The sequence below is a fragment of the Gavia stellata genome, chromosome 1 (assembly GCF_030936135.1).
Source record: "Gavia stellata isolate bGavSte3 chromosome 1, bGavSte3.hap2, whole genome shotgun sequence".
Lineage (NCBI taxonomy): Eukaryota > Metazoa > Chordata > Aves > Gaviiformes > Gaviidae > Gavia > Gavia stellata.
The window spans coordinates 7,178,545-7,204,448 of NC_082594.1; the positions used below are offsets into that span (position 1 = coordinate 7,178,545).

The following is a 25,904-nucleotide window of genomic DNA, read 5'->3' on the forward strand; positions in this document are numbered from 1 at the left end:
TTTTTATTACTACTGGTAAGTGGTTCTGTTGGTTGAAGTCTGATGATTTAACCACACACACACAAGACACGTGCAGGACAACCAAGGGATCAGGCCCAGCCAGCACGGGTTCATGAAGGGCAGGTCCTGCTTGACCAACCTGATCTCCTTCCCTGACCAGGTGACCCGCCTAGTGGGTGAGGGAAAGGCTGTGGCTGTTGTCTACCTGGACTTTAGTAAAGCCTTCGACACTGTCTCCCACAGCATTCTCCTGGAGAAGCTGGCGACTCGTGGCTCAGACAGGTGCACTCTTTGCTGGGTAAAAAACTGGCTGGATGGCCGAGCCCGGAGAGTTGTGCTGAATGGAGTGAAATCCAGCTGGCGGCCGGTCACAAGCGGAGTCCCCCAGGGCTCAGTTTTGGGACCGGTCTTGTTTAATGTCTTCATTGATGATCTGGATGAGGGGATAGAGTGCTCCCTCAGCAAGTTTGCAGGTGACACCAAGTTGGGTGGGAGTGTTGATCTGCTGGAGGGTGGGAAGGCTCTGCAGAGGGATCTGGACAGGCTGGATCGATGGGCTGAGGCCAATTGGATGAGGTTCAACATGGCCAAGTGCCGGGTCCTGCACTTGGGTCACAACAACCCCATGCAATGCTACAGGCTTGGGGACGAGTGGCTGGAAAGCTGCCCTGCAGAAAAGGACCTGGGGGTGCTGGTCGACAGCCGGCTGAAGATGAGCCAGCAGTGTGCCCAGGTGGCCAAGAAGGCCAACGGCATCCTGGCCTGTATCAGAAACAGTGTGGCCAGCAGGAGCAGGAAGGGGATCATGCCCCTGTACTCAGCGCTGGTGAGGCCGCACCTCGAATGCTGTGTTCAGTTTTGGGCCCCTCCCTACAAGAAGGACACTGAGGTGCTGGAGCGTGTCCAGAGAAGGGCGACGAAGCTGGTGAGGGGTCTGGAGCACAAGTCTGATGAGGAGCGGCTGAGGGAGCTGGGGTTATTCAGCCTGGAGAGGAGGAGGCTGAGGGGAGACCTCATCGCTCTCTACAACTACCTGAAAGGGGGTTGCAGAGAGGTGGGTGTTGGTCTCTTCTCCCAAGTGACCAGCGACAGGACAAGAGGAAATGGCCTCAAGTTGTGCCAGGGGAGGTTTAGGCTGGATATGAAGAAAAATTTCTCTATGGAGAGAGTGGTGAAGCATTGGAACAGGCTGCCCAGGGACGTGGTGGAGTCACCATCACTGGAGATGTTCAGAAAACATGCAAATGTGGCACTGTGGGACACGGTTTAGTGGGCATGGTGGTGTTGGGTTGATGGTTGGACTTGATAATCTTACAGGTCTTTTCCAACCTTAACAATTCTGTGACTTCTGGAGGTACTATAATTTACTGTCTTGTAAAACACTTGCTCCGTGGGCATCTCTATAGCAGGGGTGATGAGGGTAAGGCCAAGACAGCTGTTAGATGCAGGCCAGTATCGGAACGCCACACAATAGAGCAATACTTTGAATTAAGGAAAACTAAGCTAACTTTACATAACAACCCTTGCAGAGGTAGCCCGTCTTTCCTGCTTCCCTGTACAAATCAGGCCACTACTCCTGGTTATAGGAAAATAGAGCGCATGATTTTCCTGCTGTAACAACAAATCCATTAGGAAAAAGTAGATAAACATGATGAAACTCCTTTAATGCATTTTTCAGCAGTGCTACAGCATAAATTTTAAACCAGTTCAATAAATTCAGAATTCTGAATTCTCATTAACAAATATTTCCATGTGCATCTGTGGGGATACTAGAGTTTTATCGAAGGGTAGGTGGTTGCTGACCAGTAATTGTACAGGTTTTACAGTTAAGACCATACATGAGATTGAGACGATTGCTTCTGTAGAAAAAAATCCTGATTTGATTCTCAAACTGCAGAAGGCATGAAAGACACCTTGTGCAGTAGGAAAATTGGCAATTTATTTTGCTCTAGAACATACAGTCACCAACGCAAAGAGAAGCCTGACGCGTAAGTGAATGACTCTGGACTACTAATCTTAAAACTAGAGGTAGCTGAGATAGATAGATACCACAGTAACAGCACCAGCCATTTGAGGCCTCTCAACACAGCTCCTTGCTTCAGGGAAAGACAAATTTCAAGGCAAACTGGTTGCAAGGACAAAGTTTGTTCTGACTAGGGTTTTTTTTGGTCACTTGATATATATTCTGGGAAGTCTGACATGAGTATCACTCCTGATGGCTCTGTGATAGTAGTGTTCTCTGCAGTGTATAGCTGTTATTCAGGTGTATACACTAAGCCTGGCACAATGAAAAACTGAACTTGCATTCTTTTCAGTTCTGAACTTCAATGCCAGTGCAGAGTCTTAACTTTATTTTTCTATTAAAAAAAGACATCAAGCAACAACTTCTTTCTTTGTTTATTGCGGTTACTTATCCAAGGCAATTGAAAAGTTTCTTAACTTCATGCTTATAACTCTTCAGGATCCCTGCTAGTGTTCATCTGCTGCACTATTTTGATGTATATTCCGTGATGTTTAGTGGCAAGATATAATCCAGTTAGAACCTGTGTAAGTACACCCCAACTCATCTTTCTAAAGACAGGCTGAGCAACTGTGAGCCAGTAGCGTAATAGATTTTCCTTCCCTGGCAAGGGAGATGAAGAATACCTAAACAACATAAAGAGTGGTAGAAACTTACTTTTTTTTTTCCCATCCAATTTAAGCATCAAGATTTAACATTAAAGTAATTAAAAATATTTAGGTAGCTATTCATTCTCTCCTTTCTCTCCTAAGTTAAATTCACCTGGTGTACCAGGTTCTCTGGATAAATGCTACAAATCACCCTGACCACGTACCAACGTCTTGCCAAGTCTCGCCATCCCCTCCCTGGGCTCTGACCCAATCCACAGAATAACACCTGCCCGGGAGTTTGGCTGCCAGGCGCTGCCCAGGATCGGCAATGTCTCCCGGCCATCCAGCCAAACAGCACCGAGCAGCAATCTTCACTGCCTGGCAGGACGGCAGCCACAATCTAATGTACCCAGGCACCTCATGGGTAGCTTGTCAGGTTCCACCTAAAGACAAGTGCTTTACAGTGTATCAGTTTGCAGATCCTGTTTCACTTTGGAGGCTTGGTGTAGCTCTTATGAACTTTGCCTTGTAATTAGATGACCTTAATGTAAATCCCCTTCCATGTACTAAAAGCCTACAAGAAGATAGGTCTGCATAGACCCACAGAATTTAAACTGAGAACTGAAAATTTGACCAACAAACACATTTCACTCATTGCAGATTAGTGAGACGTACCTGGCTGCAAGGCTTGCGTTCATGGGGAGAGCCAGGAAAATAGGATAGAGCCCACCCACAACAGCCCCTATCAGTCCTCCTCTGACCACAGCGCAGACCTCGCAGTTTAGCTCACCTGCATGACAAACAATATTTCACTGTCAATATCCACATAGCTCCACCACATCTATTTATAAGCTGTGTGCGACAACACGGAAACAGGCGCTTGGCGGGAACGGCCAAGCTGTGCAGGTATGCGAGAAATTTTGAAAGAAGGACTCTTCCTTTTGCAAAAAAAAAAAAAAAAAAGAAACCACTCTCGTTCCGACCCATGAAGAATTTATCGCTCTGAAGTTGGCCTTCAAATGAAATCATACAGATGGGGGAAACTGAACTGCTTTGTTGCAGCCACTTCTACATGACTTTGAGTGAAAAATGCTAAAAATCAGCGATGCGTAACAAATTTCTTTATAAACCTCTAAATACACACATGTATCTCCTCTCCCACTCAACTTCAAGAACTCACTGCTGCCCAATGCATTAGATAATCTGTTCTTCAAACCCCGCTTTACGAACTGAGGTTTTTCAAGACCACAACAGGTAAAGACCACTGTACTGCAAAGAGGAAAAGCTCCTCTAGTGTCATATTGTGTACAGAAAGCAAAGCCCTTTTGAAAACAAGGAATAATTAGGTTTTTACCTGAAAATAAAGGCTCACGCACAAAAACTTCATAAACCGCTGCTGTTGAAAGAAACGGAATAACAGCCATTGGCAGAGCAGACACTAAGTAAGCCCTTCTGACGTGTAGGATGTTCCTGAAGAAGTTATTTGCTGCTAAGCCGCATAAGCTTGAATTTGCTGCAAGGAAGTACGATCCATGATTACAAAGGTACCTGTGAAAGAAGGAAAGTTGCGTCAGCAATTAAGAACTGTAAAAAAGATTGGTTTACTCAGTGCTATGATTCACTTCTGAATATCCTACAGTAAGAGGTAAGAGATGTAAATCTCTTGCTGGTGCAAAATGGAGAGTAACTACTTTCAAAAGCAACCATTACAGCATCCTTTGCTATACGCCTGAGTTTACAGACACCTCCAGAATGAAGCAACAGAAAGGTTGAGAAGCCTTTTCTACAATTTTTTTTTATTATTTATTATGGTTAATGGAAACAACATGAAATTTGCTCTCCTAATCAGCATGTTTCTAAGGAGAATGTTTTCTGAAAAGAAATTAAAAATATATTTAATCACAGCTAGCTCCTATAACCAGCCTTGTTTCTAGCCTGCTTACCCAAAAGTCTAGATTTAGTTTCAACATAAGAGCTTACAGAACAGATCAGGTGGGACAACTACAGCAACTGAGATCTCGCAATAACCATCTCAGCAGCTGGCAGATCATTTGTAGTGACCCTGCAGGCTGAAGGGCTGTAAGCCTTCCTTGTGTGCACGGAACACCTGAACTTAAGGTCCTACCTTGCTAGGAGGTTACGCTAGTTAAAGGTTACATACTGGTTTACAGAACTGGAGCTTCTATTTTTTCCTTGATAACACAGGGGCTGGATTCTGTTAGCTACTGCGTTTTTAACACAGGGTTTAGAGCAGCTACCCCTGTGGCAATCTGTAACGTGGTGAAGGCAGAATAGAACAAAGTCTGGTCAGAGACATAGTCAGCATTTAATATCTTGACAAACAGTTCCCAACTGAGTACATCCTATCACAGCAGGTAACGCAAGAGAGGGAATGGGAAAGCGTGCCAATTTTACAAGCCTGATGAGCAGTTTGTGATTTATTTTGTTTGACTCGCAGACGGAAGTTGTCCATTACCTATATAGCATTATACCTGGCACAGTCAGTTGATTAGTGGAATCAACTCTTCGCTTTAGGTTTCTACAAATCTAAAATTCCCGGAATGACGACTATTGCCAGGCAAAGCAATTAACTGGAAGGCACTCTGATCCTGAGGCTGTGCCAGTATTATTACGTTAAAAGTGTATTTTTAAAATGCGTCATAAGTTGGATTTATTGCTAAAGCCCCAAAGAAAATAAAATGCTTAACTGGTCACAAAATTTATGCTAGGCCAAATGTCATATTTATTTGCAAAATTATCAAATGTGACAATCTCTAAACCATTTAGCAATTAAAAGAAATGAATTTTTAAAATCCACCTATTTAAAACTCTTCCACATTTTAATGCTTAGAGTAACATTAAGCACTGACAAAAAAGGCTTCAGAGATGTAGGTGCTAATTCTGCAAAACCTAAAACATTAAAAACATCTGACATCAATGACACCAACTGTTTCTCATTTTGAATAGGAAAATACTTTCATTCTTGGTACATATCAACTTTTCAAACATGAAAACAAGCTCCTAACAATTCAATTCTGATGCTATATAGCAAAAGAGCTTGACTGGTCAGATCTCTTTTGCCCTTCTTTAGAAGCCACATTTCTTTTTTGGGGTTTTAAAACAGAAAGGGGCCTATTTGCTTTTCAAATCACCATTCTCCCAATACTGGATGTCATTCACAGAAATGTCCCCAGACTATAGATTCTGCAAATCAGCTGCTTCATTCTATTGGTATGTTTAAAATCACAGGCAGTGAAATGCATGTGTGCATATACATACATGTAGAGGACCAAAATTAAAATTTAGTAGTGTATCTGTGAATCTAAAATAGAGCACATTTATGTACTAAGACCAGAATCTACTCAGGCTTACTGAGGTACAGAACAGCTACACTGCATGAAAGGAAAGAAAGGGAGGATGGAAGGGCTGGGGTTTGGTTTTTTGTTTGGTTTGAGGTGCACGTTGTTTGGTTTTGCTTTTTTAATTTTTTTTTTCTTAAATACTAGCTCCCTAGCGTTAAAAACAAGAACCTTGGTGAGCAGGAACTCTTTCAATCTGACTGTAGGATGATTCCGCTTCCCTTCCAGCCATTACTGACCTCCCTTCTGGATGTACAAACTTTAAGTCCTGCCAGGGCAGTTTCAAATAAAGGCACACACCCCAGCAGCTATTTCCTTCCAGGGCCTAGCAGTCCCTAAGTACCGCAGTTTCTATCAAGACCTTATCACATCACCTCTGAAGCATCTGCCTCCCCCTTAGCTCCCCAGCTCTTCTGGGAAAGGAGAAGTGTTGTAAGTTGAATGTGAGCGCAGCAGATCCTACACAATGCCGCACCACTGACTGTAATGGGAGGGATAAAGCTTTGGTGGTGTTCTTTCTCACCTGTGTGGGGAGGCCCTGTGTTACCACCAGCAGTTTGTTTAGCCAGCAATTTAGCTCTATTAAAAAAAAAAAAAAAAAAAAAAGAAGCCTCCCATTACTCTTATTTATACAGAATTTATCCAAGATGATACACACATGCAAACGGCTCCTTACAGAACCAGCTCAGGTTCAATAAGGTTTTGCAGTGAAATGCAATACCACAAAACACAAAAAGGTTGTTTGTGAGGCCCAGAAGGCATTTAGCTGGTTTTGTGTTGCACAGAACCCTGCTGGTGAGTCTGCATGACTCTGGCTGTCTCGTCCACCACCACCTGGATACCTCAGTCTCGCCTTCCTGAAACAGGGAGCAGTGCAGAATGAAATGCAGGAACTAGCAGGTTGATGCTCACTCCGTTCTGGCCCCAGGCCAGCCCTGCGGGACACAAGATGACTCCTACAGAACCACAAAGGTGGCCTTATGCTCACCAACATTTCAGTTTCCTAGAAAATTTATTAGCTCTATCACAGGACTGTATGAATGCTCAGAGCCAGTCAGGCCTGATCAGCCATCCCAGAACCTTAAGCATTGGGGAGCACATGTCAGAAACCAGCTGAGCAGGACCAGAGATACCAGTGAACTAATGTTTAAAAATCACAAAACAAGCTTTCCGTTCTGGACAATAATAAGCATCTTCACAATTAAATATTTTTATAACTGCAAGGAAGATTTGCAATACAAGAATAAGGGAAAAGAAAAGCCTCCAAAAGACTTAAAATGGTTGATGCACTCATCTTCATTTATTTTACCAGCACTTACTGATCTGCTTTAGGAAGCTCATTGAACATCTTTTGTATGACTTCCATCCGCTTAAATCTTTCCAAATATAGTCTTTGCTGCGGAGAATCTAGTTCAAGAAACTCTCTTCCTGTCATCTTGAAGTCCTGGATCGTAAGGAACGAACAAGTGTAATCAAAGTTACACAGCCCCAGAATGTATCAAACAAATATTCAGACTCATTTGGCACTATGCAAGCACAAATGCATTTCCTATTTTTCATGGCAGTTTTCAGATGCAAAGGGCACAATCCAGCTACAGAAGTCTATGATATTTATGACTACATGAACTCTACCAAACTGCTTTCTTTAGTGATGTTGCAGCTGCGGTTTGACAATTGCTCTAAGCCAACTTAAGTACTCGCTGTGATGAATATGGACCGTCTCACCCTCCAGATGCTCCTGCCTGAGCACCTTCAACCCTGGGGCCATACAGCAGCTGGGATCAGGAAACATATAGATGAAAACTGCTCAGAGGAACAACAGGCAGTGTACTTGTTTTTTCCAGCTGGATCACCGTCTAACACAATGATCCCTAATGCCTGCAGCACAAGGGAGGACACTAACTGGACAATGGCTTTTGGCAAAAATCCAGGTTTAAATTGACTTAACTGTCAAATAGAACTGTAAGAAAAAAACCAAATAAATCCACATGTTCTAAAGATGTAAAGAAATCATGAAGATATATACTTTGCTTTTATATTCCACAAATAAGGACTTTTTCTTATTAATACTCTTAGCCAGAGACATATATCAAGTCAGAAAGCATACAGTTGTATTGGGTTTGTGTGGCAAGGTTTTGGTAGCCCGGGGACTACAGGGGTGGCTTCTGTGAGAAGCTGCTAGAAGCCTCCCCCACATCTGATAGAGCCAATGCCCGCCGGCTCCAAGACGGACCCGCTGCTGACCAAGGCCGAGCCAATCAGCGACGGTGGTAGCACCTCTGGGATAACATATTTAAGAAGGGGAAAAAAGTTACTGTGCCATTGCAGCTGGAGAAAGGAGTGAGAATATGTGAGAGAAACAACTCTGCAGACCCCAAGGTCAGTGAAGAAGGAGGGGAGGAGGTGCTCCAGGCGCCGGAGCAGAGATTCCCCTGCAGCCCCTGGTGAAGACCATGGTGAGGCAGGCTGTGCCCCTGCACCCATGGAGGTCCACGGTGGAGCAGATATCCACCGGCAGCCCATGGAGGACCCCACGCTGGAGCAGGTGGATGCCCAAAGGAGGCTGTGACCCCATGGGAAGCCCGTGCTGGGGCAGGCTCCTGGCAGGACGTGGGACCCCACGGAGAGAGGAGCCCACGCTGGAGCAGGTTTGCTGGCAGGACTTATGACCTCGTGGGGGATCCACGCTGGTGCTGTTTGTGAAGAACTGCAGCCCGTGGGAAGGACTCACAGTGGAGAAGTTTATGGAGGACTGTCTCCCATGGGAGGGACCCCACAATGGAGCAGGGGAAGAGTGTGAGGAGGAAGGAGCAGCACAGACAATGTGTGATGAATTGACTGCAACCCCCGTTCCCCATCCCCCTGTACCTCTTGGGGGGAAGAGGTAGAGAAAATCAAGAGTGAAGTTGAGCCTGGGAAGAAGGGAGGGGTAGGGGGGAAGGTGTTTTAAGATTCGGTTTTATTTCTCATTACCCTACTCTGATTTGATTGGCAATAAATTAAATTAATTTCCCCAAATCGAGTCTGTTTTGCCCATGATGGTAATTGGTGAGTGATGTCTCCCTGTCCTTATCTCAACCCATGAGCCTTTTGTTGTACATTTTCTCCCCTATCCTGTTGACGGAGGGGGAGTGAGAGAGCAGCTTGGTGGGCACCTGGCAGCTAGCCGAGGTCAACCCACCACAAAACCTTTTGATTAAACCTCGTATTTAGTGATTCACATGCTTTTTCTAGATGTTTCTCCCCAGAGGAAAGTTTCCCAGACTTACTTTAGTCATACTTACCTCAGGTTTCTTTTATAATCCAAAGCTGTGTCCTACAGCCTATCTACAGGACTGTGCTTGCTGCGATTCAGGCTTGGCGGGATGCAGGAGGGGAGGAAGCAGGGAGAAGGCAGAGGAGCTCACCCGGGATCAGCAGGGCCGGTGCCAGCCCTGAGGTCTCCTGCCTCTGCCCCGTCCAGGAGGGTCTCCAAACCCGCTCTTTGGGTAAATCGGACACCACGTCATGGAGCTGTAAGTACCCGTGACGTACATACAACCCTCCCTGTCCCCCTGCACGCCGCTGTAAGGCAGCCAGAGGCCCCCAAGCCCCCCGGCGCCCGGTTCAGGGCAGAAGCCCCCACACCGGGAAGGCTGCGGCTCATCCCCGGGCTTTAAACCCCACCGAAAGCCGTCAGCAGCCGTTAGCGACCGTTACCAACCGCCGTTAACCCCCTCGGCACCGCCCCTGCACCGCGTTCCCCCTCACGGCCTTCCCGCCGGGGCCAGGCTCCGACCTGCACGACCTTGAGCTGTCCCCGCCAGACGCCGCCCCGCCGGCGGCCCTCCCGCCGCCGCTCCCGCCGCTGCCGAAGGCCCCACCGCCTACAACATGGCTCCTCCCGCTCACGCCCCCCTTGTGGGCGCCGCCATCTTGCCCGCTCACATGACCCAGGCCTTCAGAGGACACCTTTGATTGGGCGTTCCCCGCCGGCCCAGCATGGCGGCTTCCGATTGGCTGCAAGCCGGCGGGCAGGCGGGGGGGTCAGCGCCCGGCCCGGTGCTCGTTGCTAGGGGCGGCGGATGGCGGCGGCGGCGGCGGCTCCTCCATGGAGACGGGGCTGAGCGGGGATCCTGCAGCCGGCGGCCGGGACGCGGGGACTCCCCCTAGCGGAGCGAGGAGCCTTCGATGGGGGGAGGCCCAGTCCTCGGGGTAACCCGCTGACCCCCTCCCCTCACCCAGGCCTCAGCCCCCCGCACTGGGCGCTGCCTGCGGCCCCCTCCCCTCAGCCCTGCGCCCCGTTCCCGCTTGCCCCCCTCAGCCCCTGCATCGCTCGCTCCCCTCCCGCCTTGCCGCCCTCTTCCCTCCGCACCGGCTCCTTTGTACTCCCCGTCCTGCCCCCATCTAGCCCCCCTCGCCCCGACTGCGTCTCGCTTCGTCCCACCTCCATTCCCTCCCTCAGCTCCTGCCTCTTGCCTGTCCCTCAGCAACCCTGTCCTCTTCCTTAAACCCTGCGCGGCTCCTCCCGTGCACCTGCACCCCATGCCGGTCCTCCACCCACCAAGCCAGCCCTCTCTGCCTTGTCCCGCCTCAGAAAGCAACAGACGGTCCCTTTTGCACCGGGAGCAGCGAGGGGGGAGGGGAGAGTCCCTGCTTGGAGGGAAGCGGGGACAAACAGATCCCAACTGTGAACATTAAAGAGCAAAACAGAGCCGCCCCCTTCACAAGTACAGTTTCCATCTCCTACAGAAGACGATGCAAAGCAAAGCCCTGTCATGTGCATCGCAGCTCCTCATGCGGGGAAGGGAAGCGTTTGGAGCTTGTCCACCTTTTTCATACTTTTTCCTAACGAACTAGGTGAGGAAAATCTATCCCGTTTCTGTTTCTGTCTTTTTGTTTTTCCAGAAAAAGGGGGAGAGAGAGAGGCTCATTTTGAAGCCAACCAGCTGCACTTCTGAGTGGGAAACTCTGGACTGATCTCATGGCTTGCTTTTTATTTCATTAATACTTCATTATCTCTGAAAATGAACCTTTTTTGAAGCTCTTCTCCTCACTCTTCTTATTCCTCTTTCACGAGGTGGCTGCTGTGCAAGGGAAGAAATGGCATGAAGCAAATGACTCCAGTATAAAGCAATCTGCTTTGCCAAAGTGCCCAGTGAGCAGCACTGTCACTTTAATAATTCCAGGTCAAGGGACTGCTTTCCTCATTTTCAATCCTCTCTTTTAATACATAGGAGGATCAGAGAGACATTAAAGACCGTAAGGCTGGGTGGCTTGCAGATAATAAAAATGAAAGTGACTGGCCAGTGACTTCTGTTGGGTAAGAGGGTCATATTTGAAGGCTGTTGTCTGGTGAGGAAAAAGGGACCTTTTCAGTCTGCTGTGTAGTCACCTAATACATAGCTAGCAAAATTCATTCAAGAAGTGAAAGAAGTTAAAGAGTCACTTTGGATTGTTTTTGTCTTCCTCCTTATTTGGATTATTTGGGCGTTTTTGTCCTGCAAATAATATGTTTTTGAGCATGTACAGGTGGAGTATTAAGACAGCTGCCTAAAGATGGACTGTGCCTTAATTGTATAACATAAAATCTTTTAATTTTCAAACTTTGCTGCCAGAAGAGGAGTTATAATAAGGTTTTATATTGCCAAGGAACATTTTCTCTTGTATTTTTATAGATTCAAATATATTTTAAAGAAATTGAAAACATCTCTTAAAAAAAAATCAAAAAGCTGCTTTTTTTCCCTTTTGTTTTTTCCTCATTTGTGGGAAGCATCGGAAGTCCAATACAGGGAAACAGCAAGTATTGATAGAAATGAAGACTGAAGCTGCATTTCTGAACTGAACTGTAAAAGTGTTTTGCAATAGATAGCCAGTTCCCGACCTTGCAAAGTGTTCCAGTAGTACATCGTTAGTACCTGTAAATAAGTGCTTGCAACCAGATTCAGAAGTAGGAAGAAGAATGCCAGTCAAGAAGAAAGGTGGGCTATGAAGCTTCATATCTCATACTGTGTTTTCATTTTGTTAGATTGATGACTTCTAGTACTTGCAATTTCAAATTAAAAGTGTTTTAATGGGGGATTGAAATTGTTTTTCTTTTGCGCTGAAAATGGGAGAAAAGTCTGTTGACTTACAATAATAATTTTTAAAAGTATTTTTGTGCCATGTTTTAAGACTTGTCATGTCAAATTTGGCCTTAAATAGTTATTTTGTAAAGATCAACCGTCAGAGATCTTGAACAGACACCAAGAGAAAAGCTTGGCATTTAATTTTGTGAGAAGCCGCTCTTACAAACGCCTAAGAATTTTAAAATCATAGGTTTAGTCTATTATCTATTCTTTACGTGTTTGAAAGATAAACATCAGCTGTCAGTAGCAGCATAAATAACCAAGTTTCAAGGCTAATTTTAAATAAAAGTTATGAGAGTTGTGTTTTGAAGGTGATTTGAACGTGTTTTTTTAAATGTGATTTTAACTAACTTTAATTTCCATGCTTTAGTACAACGTAAAAGTACTATCTTTATGACTGTAGTATGGCAGCATTTAAGAAAAGATAACCAGCCTTACGTTTTGCCCCTTCTCTCCTAAAGTTTGTGATTACAGCAAGTATAGAAGCAGCTTTGGAAAACATGGTTTCCAGTGTTCAAACAAGAACTGGGGAATATATGAGGGCAAATTCTTGCTCTGAAAACACTTGTAGACCTTCGGTTATTTCTGTTTCCTGGCAAATATGACACTGATTTAAAATTTCAGAATATGCTAATAGAATAAATGGCATGTGAACCTTTTCTATTTGGCTCATCTGTCCAGATGTCCCTGGATCTGACATATCCCTGGATTTGATGATACCAAAACCCAGGGGAAGGAGCAAAATGTGAATGTTACACAACAGAAATGGGGATATAGTCGATGTGACTATGGAGTCTTTTCCTTGTAAGAATAGCTCTTCAGTACTAGTTATGAGTTAACATTTACTATGTGAATAATGATAAAACCACACAGATTGCTAGAATTATTTTCATACAGAAAACAAAAATGGAATTTTGTGATTGTATTTTAACACCATAGTGGAGAAATGAATTTTCAAAACTGAAATATTTTAACGAATTGTATTGTCATTCACGTAATTATTTACGATTCTGTGTAGTAAAGATGGGAATGTGTATGGGGGAGTACCATCCCTTAATAATTCATCCTGCTGTGCTGTAAACATATGTACTGGTGAGGCTTGTTTATTCTACCTGTTTACAGAAGGAAAATTAAGACTGTCTTTTCATATTTTAAGTCTTAATCCTGAATTAGGTGGTTTACACTAAAGATGTTTCTGTGCCGAATGTTTAGCTGCGATTCAGTTTCAAAATACTTGCTGCAGGATTTTTTGGGTGAAACCTTATGGGCTCCTTTGTGCAGGATGCTAGATTGGCAATCATAGCAGTCCCTTCTGGCCTTAAAAATCTGTGGATTTCCTGTTTCTTTCAAGATGGTCTGAGTCAGCCTTAATGTACATAAAGGCTTTAATTTCTTCTTCTCTCTTATGAGGATATGTATTTTGACAATTTTAAAATACAAACTCAAGAGACCCAAATATCCTCCTTGAAATACTTTAAACTGTCACATCAGTCAGTGTAGTGAAGTTGCCAGTGTGAATGTATTTGAGTATTAAAAGGATATTGTTGAAAATGTATTTAAGCATGTAAATTGCAGGACTAAAAATGTTAGTGAATCAGCAACTTTATTATTATTTTGAATGACTTAACTTGTCTAGTCCATACAATAGACTTTAACTTTCTAAATGTAATTAAAAGCATACTGGCAACTTGCAACACACTACCATTTTAAATAAAATCTGCTATTGTTACAAGTAATCCCTAATACTCATATGAATTTTAAGGAGATTAAGGGGATTTTTCCCTGTTTTTGTTTTTTTTTTTTCCCCCCATTTATTTGCTTTATGCTTTTGACAGCACTTTGTGTCTAACTAGTTTCATATTTCTGTTGATTTATTTTCCCTTTCTGGTCTTATGTATTTGGGAGTTCATGTATACTATCTTTCCCACCCATGCCATCTGTAGAAATCTCAGTGGGATACTCTCTTCTAGGCTGTGCAAAAGTATGTATTTCAATAGCAGCATTAAGGACAGGATTATCCCTCTCCCTTTCAGCACTTCTTTAGTGTTGCTGTTTTGGATTTGATGAAAATATTCTCCTAAAATCAGTATTGAGACAGAGAAACCTGTAAAAACAAGTTTTAAAATATCCTGATATTTATCACTGGAAGTTGTTACCAAACACTGCTTTCTTTGGCATTGACCGGTTCTGGGTCTTTCTAAAGAACAGTGAATGCATTTTGAGAATTTGCCTTTGAAAAAGCTCTCACATCCAGTACTGGTCTTCAGATTTCACATAGCTTTGGACCTAATTTACACTTTACCTTACTGCTTGATATGATGTCTGCCATCTTGCTTTTAAAGGTCTAGGCCTGTTTAGTCAGGAAAAAAATAGCTTACTTAATAGTAAAAAACATATACCTTAGAGAAAGCATTGATTTCTTATGGACGTGGAAAAAAAGGCTTGCTGCTGGTTCTGATCGTGTTTGTGTCAGTATGTGATTGCCCTTGCCTGGTGCGCTAGAGTGAAAGGATTTTGTTTTCTCACTTCATTCTGGGGGGAAATAAGGCTCCACATTCCCAAGAATATTCACTGAGTTGGCATGCTTGCTGTCGGTCTCGGCAAAAAAAACCCAAAACAAGGCTGGAAAGGGACAACGGGAGTACCCTGCAGGCGTTGAATGTGCTCCCTTTAGATAAGGGACGAGGCATTGTATCGATTGTTGCACTATTGCTGCATGATTAAACAAATGGCTATTCTCTTTGGCTTTTGATTGCTCATCTTTCACTTAAGTACACCTGAATTTTTAAGTCAAAGGAGGCATTTGATTTTAATTACAAAATTATTTGTTGGACAGTGCCATTTAGAGATGATAGGGGGTGAACAAATTTGAGAAATAAATTCATTATTTTCACTCAATTTTTACTTTACTTTCCCAAACAAACTAGGATGTGTTTGAATACAACTCTTCATAACAAATTGATGGAACTTCTCGAGGAATGCTTCGCTTCAAAGTAAAATAGTACTACCATACAGAAGAAATGAAGTCAGGTTACGAAGTGAAGTCAGGTTTTTGTGTGTTTTTAGATGTCTTCTTTCCCTCCCTCCCCGAGTTACTTAGCCGAGTTGATTTCTGTTAACTGTAAGGGACTATATTTAGATCTGTAATTGCACATATTTTTAGATTCATCTATGGAGTAGTTAAGAGCATAAAACATTACTGTAATTCATTCATGTCTTTCACAGTGACGGAAATAACTAATTAGATCCATGCTCCTCTGTGATGGAGACCAGATTCCAGTTTTGGAGCCCTGCTTGTGATGCACACAGAGGTGGCAGGAACCCCCGCATCTAGATGCCTGGTTGCACATGTGCTTCTAGACTAACCCTGTCATTGTCTTTACACATCTAGCTATGTCTAGGCAGTAAGAGATACTTGAATGTTAGGATTTATACTGCCCTCATCCCACTTTCTGTCTCTGAGAGTGAGAGGAATTGTATCTTCAGCCAGATGAAACCTGTGGGCTGCTATTAATATAATCTTGACTCACTCCACCTTGTAGCCAGTTTATAAAGGCATGCTGATTCTGTTTGTCATGGAGTAACTTTTTTCATCATACCTCTTATATAAAGAAGTGCTTTCTAGGACATGTTTTATTAAGCACATCAATGTCAAGAATTAAAAAGTCTCAATCTGATCCCATGTGGACTACTTCTGGGCCACTTAGAAGAATCTGACAGATGTGCTTTATGAAATGCTAGATTTTGTAGTGGTAGTGCTAACTTTATGTGGCTGGTCTGCTGAAAGGAAGGGGTCTAAAAACAACTCAGCAGGAACTTTTAAATTTAGGACCATAACTTTTTGTGCTCAAAAATCTTAGTGAATGTACTTGCAGGCTCCTTACAGCTTACAGCAGCAAATCCAGCATGTATTAGAGATTTTTGTTTCCCTTTTACTTCTGATAAGTCATTGGTATTACAGGCTTTTTGTCCTTTCAGTTGCTGAATAAGTATTCTCAAATAAGTACATGGCTAAAAGGCCACATTTTTCACTCCCACGTTCTGTTCAGCTACCTCTTAGTTTTTACAGTGAATTGACTGGGAGCAGTGCAAAGTTGTAGGTTATGTTTACAGACTGTGGAAAGAACAATTTCAGTTTTCCAAGAGTTAAACGAACAAGTGGCAGAAAATAACTATCTAAACTTTGCCAACTTTCACCATAAAGCTTTGATTTAAACATGTAGCTGCTTTTATGGCAGTAATCTTTTTACAGACTGACATTGTTTTCTTGGTGAGAAACAGCGAGATATTTTGCACGCAGAAAGACTATAGGAGCAGGCATAATACAGAACAAGTCTTTGTGTATAAATGCAGGCTGCAAAGCTAAGTGGACTCTGGGCTGTGAATAGTGAAATTTATATTTTTTTTCCAGCTGTACCGTTGTTCTGGTATTTGTCAGATGTTTAATGCAGGCCCATCCCATTTTAGTTGCCTCACCTACATAGGGTGCCCAGCTTGTTGTCCTGGAGGGCTTCTTTGGTCAGCAGAGAGAGATCCACCTTCATAGGGCATTTTAACCCACCTAAGATCTGAATTGTCTTCTTGACGATTGTCATCTTCTCTCTCTACATAGACCGTAGAGGAAACACAGGGTAGCCACGCTAACTCACTTGCCTCGGTTAGACAATGTCTCTGTCTCTCACATAAGTTTTAGTGGAAAAACCATCTCCTTGGTGGGATATTTATGAGAACTGATCTTGTGTGTTCTATGAGTGCTATAAATTAACACTATTCATTATTTTTGTGGGGAAAAAAGTGTTATAAATGATTGTACTCTAGTCACTAGAACTGGAGGCAACCAAAGTGTTGATACAGACACAAGAGGCAGCTGTGCATTCTCTCCTCCATTCCTATTACGTGCACTCAGTAGAAGTAATGGTGTCTTGCATTATAAGCATATTTTTTTCCTTCTCATCCTCTCTTCTTTCCTTCTGAATTTGTTCCAGATGGCCAAGTTAGATGTCAGAGGGTGACCATGGGGAAAAAGCTGAATTTGTAACTCATGGCCAAATGTGATAAAAGATGATTTTGCAGTCCCTGCTTCAGCAAAATGAGAAAAATCTGCCTTACTCAGATTTGCTTTTTTTGGTCAGGTCATACCAGGTTCTTGCTTCTTAGAAGTGTTTAAGGTCTGTTTCACTATGGTATCTTCGTGTATTTACTGTAGATTAAAACAGTGCCAAACAACATCTTTACAAGACAAAGATCATGTTTTCTTGTGCCATATTCATCCCAGAAATAGCCAGCGAACCTACCTTGACCTGATGGGTGATGACAGTTGTAACCAACATACAAAATATGTGAAGAATACCATTTGCTTTTTAATGGCTGTGGCCTAAAGGAGCTTCTGGTGGCATTAAACTCTCTTTGTCAGGACAAGTTAGTGCAAATGTCCTTAAGTCTGTCTTCACTTTTGGGATGAAGAGGTCAATGCTTCCTTCAAAACACATTTATCAAGGAACTGCATGATGTAGAGCTTCCTGGAAAGAGGGAATCTGGACAATTCATGGTTTTACAAACAGAAACCAACACTTTATGTTTTACAATGCTCTTCTCTCCCCTGGCTGTATGGCATATATCACATTATGCTGTAGTGGAATAATTCAAGTCACCTCCCAATTCAGTCCTAGGCGTTGTGCACTACAGTAATACTGCCTTGCAGAGGGATGCCTGCTAAGCTGTGCTTTTAACAAAAAAAAAATTCAAAAACACCACAAACAAAGCCCAAACCAAACTTTGCAGATCTACAGATTCAATTGTTTAATGTCCAAAATGTAGAATTCATTTTCTGTTGTTGCCTGGAGACATGTGTTTTGTTTGTCAACTCAGAGACTCTAGTACAAAGGTTCTTAAATGAAAAGTTCCAAAGTGAATTTGAGAAAATGTAAGTCCATGATGCCTATTTGGAGAATAAATAAAGGTGGTTTAATCTCATTTCATTTTATTTTTTTACATCTCTAGAAGCATGTCAGTGTTACTGAATTAGATCTGAATTTTCTTAATTCCACGTTTTTTTCTTTCATGTGAAGTAATACTTCTTTTGTATGAGTTTGGAACTTATTTATTCCAGAACAGATATCTTTTTGTTAGCTTTCTGTCTCATTCCATTTTTCACATTTAGGATGATTTTGATGTTGAATGTTCTTAAAGAAAAAAACAAAAACCTAATTACACAGCAGCTGTAATAAGTGTATAACTTCTGGCTTTTACTCTTGTAACCGTACATCAAGTTCCACTAGTTTTGTGTAATAAATACAATTAGATTGTAAGCTCTTCAAAGCAGGGCTCTTTAATAATTTTACACTGTTAAGATGTCAATTTACATTTATTCTGCTGTATAAATAAGAGTTTTTCATTTGGTGCTACATAATTTTGGAGGTTTGTGGCTTCATTTTTCATTCTGTCTTCATATTTGCATTGTTGATTTAATATTAGCATTTGTACACCTAAATTTTAACATTGTGACACTTGAAAGGCAGAAACAAGAAATTCAGGTGAAGCTACTTGTATTTGCAGGGTTTCTCTAGTTTTAGGAGTCTCAGGGCCCCAGAACCTGCTCGCTCTAGTGTCTGAGACACGAACAGTCTGTGTAGCCAGGTCAAGAAATTTGAGGAAGGATCACTAATGAGCAAGCCCCACGTTACTTTTAACGTGGCTGGGAAAAAAGAGCTCAGTGGAACAAAAGGGAACGGCCCTGCGGGGATGAGCAGCTGATATCAGCAGTTGCTAAAGCCTTTCTGTGGTCCCTGAAGAGAAGTGATGTGGTCGGAAGAATCCAGATCCCAGAGTGAGCCACTGATAATGAAGAAGTAAGTGGACTCTTCCTTATGGTAAAGCGTGACACATAAGATAAACAGATTATACACTAAATACTAAGTATTTTTTCAAGGTTTAATTGTAGTTTACAGGAAGGGGTGAGTAGAGGAGGCATATCTATGGGATTGCAGGGTCAGATAGTCCCAGCTGGGAGCACTAAAGCAGGTATGCAGCTTGGTTTTCAGGATGCTTTCTGATAAGCAGAAATGCTGGAGAAAAGTTTGTGATGTTATACTGAGCCAGTCACTAACTGATCTTTATATAGTTATTGTATTCCTTGGGTAAGTACAGTTAGTCATGTTGAAAGGAATATATTTAAAACTAAAAAATATGTAAAAGTAGCAGTTTAACAGAATGGATGTATGGTCACATGTTGTAAAATCAAGCGTGAAGATACTTAGACAATAGACTTAGATTGCAGCTAATCACCATTGATAACTGAAATTTTTCTTAAGGACCAGTTTCCCTTATAGTAAATTAGACAAAAATTCTGATTCTTAACAAACAAGCAAAAAAAAGAACCCAAGCGCTCTTTTATTACCTTCGCTTCCCTGGTCACTTGTGTGTGCGTGTCACATTTCATAAAGCTGACACTACTTCTGTCCAGCTTCATCCGCCAGTCTGTGTTCTGCGGCGTGACTGGGTCTTCACCCAGAGTTTAGAGATTGTGCTTTAAGATAAATTGAATTCCAGAAAAGAAAATAAGAGGCTTTGGAAATGTAAACCATATACAAAAGTTGCAAGGGCTGGAACTGTTTAGCTCGGAGAAAAGGAGACCAAGCAGGGGAGGGACATGGCAAGTCACACAATATATAAGAGGCTGCAGAGGGGATAATGACGGTTTGGTTTCCATGTCAACATCTGGAGGACAAGAAGTAGTTGTCCTGTTTTATAACAAAAAAGATGGAAATTATGTAGTAGAAAAAACCACTAGAACCTTCAAGCACTGAAATCAGATGGTGAGGGATGTTGTGGACTTCGTAGGAGGTTACCAGTGCAGTCAGACAGGCATGCATGGGATGGATGTCCTTCTGCACAGCAGGGAGGTAAGCTGAAAAGCTAATAGGACTCCTCCAGGCTCTATGTGTCTGTAATTTCTGTTTCTCAGAGAATTCAGCTGACAAATCATAGCATAACTCATGACCTTCAGAGCAATCTGACTTGCAGAGCATTTAGTCCTGTTTGTTGCATCATCTGCACAAATCAATATTCTGTAACAAGCGACTGCTGTGCAACCTCTGCCGTTTGATTGCTGCCTTTTGCACTGGCTAGTTGTGTGACTGCATGTGAACACCATTCAGTGCAGAGCTGCCCGTCCTCCTTAATCTGGTCCAGTTTCCCTTCGGCATTTGGATGCCTCGTTTCCCCGTAATAGACCTGACTATATACTACTGCCTTGTTCTGTGAAATTTGCGGTGGTACTTGCATTGCAGTTCTTCTCCACAGACTATCTGGCCCATTTCTTGTCTGCTAACAGCATCAAGGTCTAGAATAACATTGCTTCACAACTAAACTGTTCCTAAATTTGTGTTTTGCAGGAGAACAGTCTGTGCAGAGAATTCACCAAGGCTATGGTTAATTTGGGGAGGTTGCACTTCTTTTTACAGTTAACGGAAAGGGAGGGCAACTCAGAATGCAACGTTAACTTTAAATATCATTCCTTGAAAGAGTCTCTCCACTGGCCCAAGATAAATCTTCACAGACAATGTGTCAGTCTCCTCTGTATGCTGATCTGGTTCCTAAAAGCTGAAACCCTAGAAATAAGCCTGCCTGGTAATCCCTTAAATGATTAAACCCCCTTTTTCCATCCACTTGCTTTCCCTAGCAGGACAGAAGATGGGTTTACGTGTCACGCATACTCTCAGGAGCTGTTATTTTTAACCCTTTTGCTTGTTTGTTGTGAGTGCTCATCGCACTGGGTGATAGTATTTGTCACATACGTAATGCCTTATGTTTCCTCAAGGTTGCGTAACCCACGTTTCCTTTTCTCGGTAGTTCGTTAAAGTCCTATTGCGGATATGAAGGGCCCTCGATTCTCAGAGCTTTCTGGTTTGTACAGGGCCACATATTCCCTGTCTGCTTTCCCTCTGTGCAACCTGCTAGATTAATTTGCATCTCGTATTTATATGTATATATTTTATGATCGTCATTTGTCTAATAGTTCTCAAGCCTTTTGAAGCATTGGAGCCTACAGCTTGTGTTTTTCTCAGCCATCTTCTTGTACTGTTTCTTGTGTTTATTTCTAAAATTTAACTGGCTTACAGCTCCAGTTTAGAAACTTCAGATTTTAAAATATAGTCTCATATAGGAGTTTTAAAGCCCAGGTGTGTGTACAGAGCATTGCGTACTAACAGGATCTATTCCTTTGTGTTTGCTGTTGTATGTGAAGATTAAGAAAGGTAAATGAGTTACTGATGGCTTTGGCTTGGATCAGTCCCAGGGCAGGTTGCCTGGAAATTTCTTATAAAATATTGCATCCTCTCCCGTTGAACTGTAACAACTCGTTTTAATTTTTTGAGCTTTCCAGAGTAGAGAATCAAATCAAGAGATCTTAAAATTACTGAGGCAGGGAACAGTGTTTGCTCAGACCTCTGGCTTTTTTGTCAGTTGTCATCTAAACAAAGGTGTGCACTCTCCAAAAGTAAAAGTAGTTTTTGAGATCCTTTTCTTCTAAAGTTATCAAAGTTCACTGGCAAAACTTTCTTGCTCTCTTTCCAAGTGCTCTGATTACATTTCTCACTTCTATTTTGGCTGCTGTGTTTTTCCTCCCCCGTTCTTCATGCCTTTTCCAGCTTCAGTGCCCTACATTTTCCCAATTCTGGTTGTCCAAAAGCTGGAAAGGGTCTCCTGAAATGTGTTGGTGTGTTTTTCTTTAAAAAATCACCTATGCCACAGGCTTCGCAAGTCAGAAAATAATCAAAAGCCCTCTTAGGAAAGGGAACAGATACAATTAGGGGAAAAAAAAAAGAGAAATGGCGATTAAAAAACCCTTAGTCTTATCAGCTCAGGGTTAGAGCTCAACTAATGTTAAACACTTGTCACTGATGAAGCAATAATATTTTTTGTTTATTTTAAGTCAACATTCTTCCATCCTGTTGCACCCCAAAAGTCTTTTCATTCACAAACTCTGATGCCAATGGGAGGAAAGAAATGCAAATATGATCCTGAACTTACCAACAAGCTGTTGTAGGCTTCTGAGCAGATCTGGGGTTCCCTGAGAGGCAGTGGCTGCCTGATACTGCCTCGTGCTGGTGCAGGGCACTGTTAACCAGTCGACTGTGATTTCTTGCATGTGCAAGGCAGAAGTTTCCAGCTCCTGATGAGTTTGGAATCATATTTGCTTTTTTACTCTCCATCTTCTGAGCTACCTTGCCTCATAGCAGGAGCTGGGTGACAGGATCATCCCCCTGTGGAAGCCAGCAGCAGCTCTCAGCAGACTTGCGGGTGTTCAAAGCATAGCAATTTGTCCACAAAACCAGTGTTTGGTCCTGGCCAGTATTGTATATGTGTCCATATAGAGTACTGCCTATATGGCTTTATTGTGGCCAGAAGGAGCTCTAAGGGCTTGAAAATATGTACGTAACGGCATCTGCCTGAATTATGTGATGCTTCCATCATCTGTTTCTTTGTTTTGAGTCATCATCAATCAACATACCCTGGTTTGAGGAGTTTCAAAAATGGAGTTTCTTGGAGACTGGTTTTGAATCAGTTTTATCTTTCTCGTATAGTTTCAGTTAATCCTGTTAGTCAAATCTTTTCCAATTTAATTATTGAAATTCATTGATATTCCTAAATTATCTTCAGACCTAATATGTTTAGTTAATCTAAAGGATAAATGGTTTGAATAACATCTGGGAGATATTTAGGAAAACTTTCCTGTATCCTATAGCTGTTCCCATAGACGTTGTGTTGTGTGAACAGCTATGTGCAGGCATGGCTGCATCATCCTCTGTCCCATATGAAGGCACAGTACATATTGAAGACTTTTTAATCAACACAACTCTCTCCATACCAGCAGAGCTGCAGTGCCTCAACTCTACCGATACTATACTTCAAGTGCCGCACCAAATATAGTTAGATGAACTCAAATGGCGTGTAAGTGAAGTCCAATCCTGCTGCCTTCAAGCAAGCGCAACTCCCAGGGGTGTTTATATTTTGCTTAAGTAAATAGTTGAGCATTGGGTCTACAGGGTCAAACTAATGTACAGGTATTTCAAAGGACACCATGGAGCTTGTTCCACTGTAGTGCTGCAGCTGCGTAGTTGTTTAGACCAGTGTAAAGTGTACTTAAAATAATGACATTTTCATTTCGCAGCATATACTTGCTTTTCTTTACTCATTCGGCAGTTGTACGGGTGTCCTCACAACCACTGTGCACCTGCACCATGTAAGCACGTAACTCAGTTTTTGTGTACATAACTCCCATAAGATTTCCAGTCAGCTAAACACATTCATGTAATCAAAAGCAGAGAGTCCACCTTTTACACTCTCACTGAAAAAACTGAAGCACATTTTTCTGTGTCTCTTTGCCTATATGGAGTTTCAGTGACTAAAATGTGCTTGCAAAAAATGAGAGCATGGCAAAGACCAGAATAAAAAAACAGAAGAGGAAGGGAATCCTTCTGCTTTAGGGTACTGGTTGGTATTGCAAGTGGCATCCAGATCTCGGATGTGGACCCTGAGAAGTAGCTAAGGTAGAATTGATTTTGACATCATTTTATCAAAGTAGATGGTAAAACAAATGAATTGCAGAATTTCCTTTCTTGCTTTTAAATATGTGTAATTATGACGTCTAGTCTTTCATTGTTTAGCTTACATTTTGAAGGACAATGCTTATAGGAAACAGTTGTTTATTGGTGAGAAGTTTATGTCTCCTGATAGAAGTACACATTACTCTGTACCTGCTTGCATGTATGGCTTCATTTCTTGTTGACAGTATCCCTGGAAAACTTTTTCTCTGTAAGTTATACCGAAGATATGTTTTGTTAAAATATAACTTGGGTTGTATTAACAATGCATTTTCTATATAATTTTCTTATTTTTTTCATCAGATGTATAAGCATTGCCCCAACAGATTTTTTGACTCTATAGTATAACCGTCTATTTATGGAGGTTTAAAAATCTACATTACATAACAGTGTGTCTATAAAGTGTGGGGACTATAAAGTGTGGGTTATTCTCTAATGATCCCATGTAGAATAATAACTCCAAGAAAAGGATTTGCCTTTTTTGAATCTTATATAGATCAATACATTACATTAAGCAGAGACTCATTCTGTAGAAGAAAAATTGTGTGGCAAAACTTCAGATTTTTTGAGGGACGAAAAAGTTTTCCAAAGAAATTCAATAAGCAAAGTTACTGATCTACATTTTTCTTTCAGTATGACATATTTCTGATTTGCTGTATTGTAGCAATTGCCCTTTCCCTGGTCAGTAGGATAAAACACAAACATTTATGAACTGGTTAAAAATTACAGAGTGGTAAAGCGATAAAATCAGGTTAGTCAGGCAGGTCCTGCCTGAGTAACCTCATCTCCTTCTATGACAAGGTGACCTGCTTAGTGAATGAGGAAATGATTGTGGATATAATCTACTGAGACTTCAGTAAAGCCTTTGACACTGTCTCCCACAGCATTCTCCTGGAGAAACTGGCTGCTTGTGCCTTGGACGGGCGCGCTCTCTGCTGGGTAAAAAACTGGCTGGATGGCCGAGCCCAGAGGGTTGTGGTGAATGGAGTTAAATCCAGTTGGTGACCAGTCACAAGTGGTGTTCCCCAGGGCTTAGTACTGGGGCCGGTCTTGTTTAACATCTTTATGAATGATCTGGACGAGGGGATCGAGTGCTCCCTCAGCAAGTCTGCAGATGACACCAAGTTGGGTGGGAGTGTTGATCTGCTGGAGGGTGGGAAGGCTCTGCAGAGGGATCTGGACAGGCTGGATCGATGGGCCCAGGCCAATTGGATGAGGTTCAACAAGGCCAAGTGCCGGGTCCTGCACTTGGGTCACAACAACCCCATGCAACGCTACAGGCTTGGGGAGGAGTGGCTGGAAAGCTGCCCCGCAGAAAAGGACCTGGGGGTGTTGGTTGACAGCCGGCTGAAGATGAGCCAGCAGTGTGCCCAGGTGGCCAAGAAGGCCACCGGCATCCTGGCCTGTATCAGAAACAGTGTGGGCAGCAGGAGCAGGGAGGTGATCATGCCTCTGTACTCGGCACTGGTGAGGCCGCACCTCGAATGCTGTGTTCAGTTTTGGGCCCCTCCCTACAAGAAGGACATTGAGGTGCTGGAGCGTGTCCAGAGAAGGGCGACGAAGCTGGTGAGGGGTCTGGAGCACAAGTCTGATGAGGAGCGGCTGAGGGAGCTGGGGTTGTTCAGTCTGGAGAAGAGGAGGCTGAGGGGAGACCTCATCGCTCTCTACAACTACCTGAAAGGGGGTTGCAGAGAGGTGGGTGTTGGTCTCTTCTCCCAAGTGACAAGTGATAGGAGAAGAGGAAATGGCCTCAAGTTGCACCAGGGGTGGTTTAGATTGGATATTAGGAGAAATTTCTTCACTGAAAGGGTTGTCAGGCACTGGAACAGGCTGCCCAGGGAGGTGGTTGAGTCACCATCCTTGGCACTTTCTAAAAGACATGTGGATGAGATGCTTAGGGACATGGTTTAGTGGTGGACTTACTTAGCAGTGTTGGATTTATGGTTGGACTTGATGATCTTAAAGGTCTTTTCCAACCTAAACAATTCTATGATTCTATGATTTAATTCTACAGAATTGTTAGTTAGCTTGGGTTAATTCATAATCTCTAGGACCATAAACTCTGTTTTATTATCCTTAAAGAAATTTATCTTATTATTGTATTAAGATATTTGGAGTATGATTTGTTTAAACAAAACAGTAATATATATACTGTCTAGAATATATGTGAGTTTTTGTAGGACTGTATCTTCTGAACGGTTCTTGTCAAAGTCATCGTTCAAAGC

General features: G+C 42.7%; 1 protein-coding gene across 1 annotated transcript; it reads right to left on the reverse strand.

Annotated features, from left to right (window-relative positions):
- Positions 1-2,391: 2,391 nt before the first annotated feature.
- TMEM126A (transmembrane protein 126A) lies at positions 2,392-9,781 on the reverse strand. Its single transcript, XM_059823501.1, has 6 exons — positions 9,748-9,781; positions 9,254-9,451; positions 7,289-7,413; positions 3,965-4,158; positions 3,286-3,400; positions 2,392-2,646 (listed from the first exon to the last, which is right to left on the reverse strand). Exons 3-6 carry the CDS (start codon positions 7,402-7,404, stop codon positions 2,448-2,450), a joined length of 624 nt encoding a protein of 207 aa, XP_059679484.1. The 5' UTR covers positions 7,405-7,413; positions 9,254-9,451; positions 9,748-9,781; the 3' UTR covers positions 2,392-2,447.
- Positions 9,782-25,904: the final 16,123 nt, after the last annotated feature.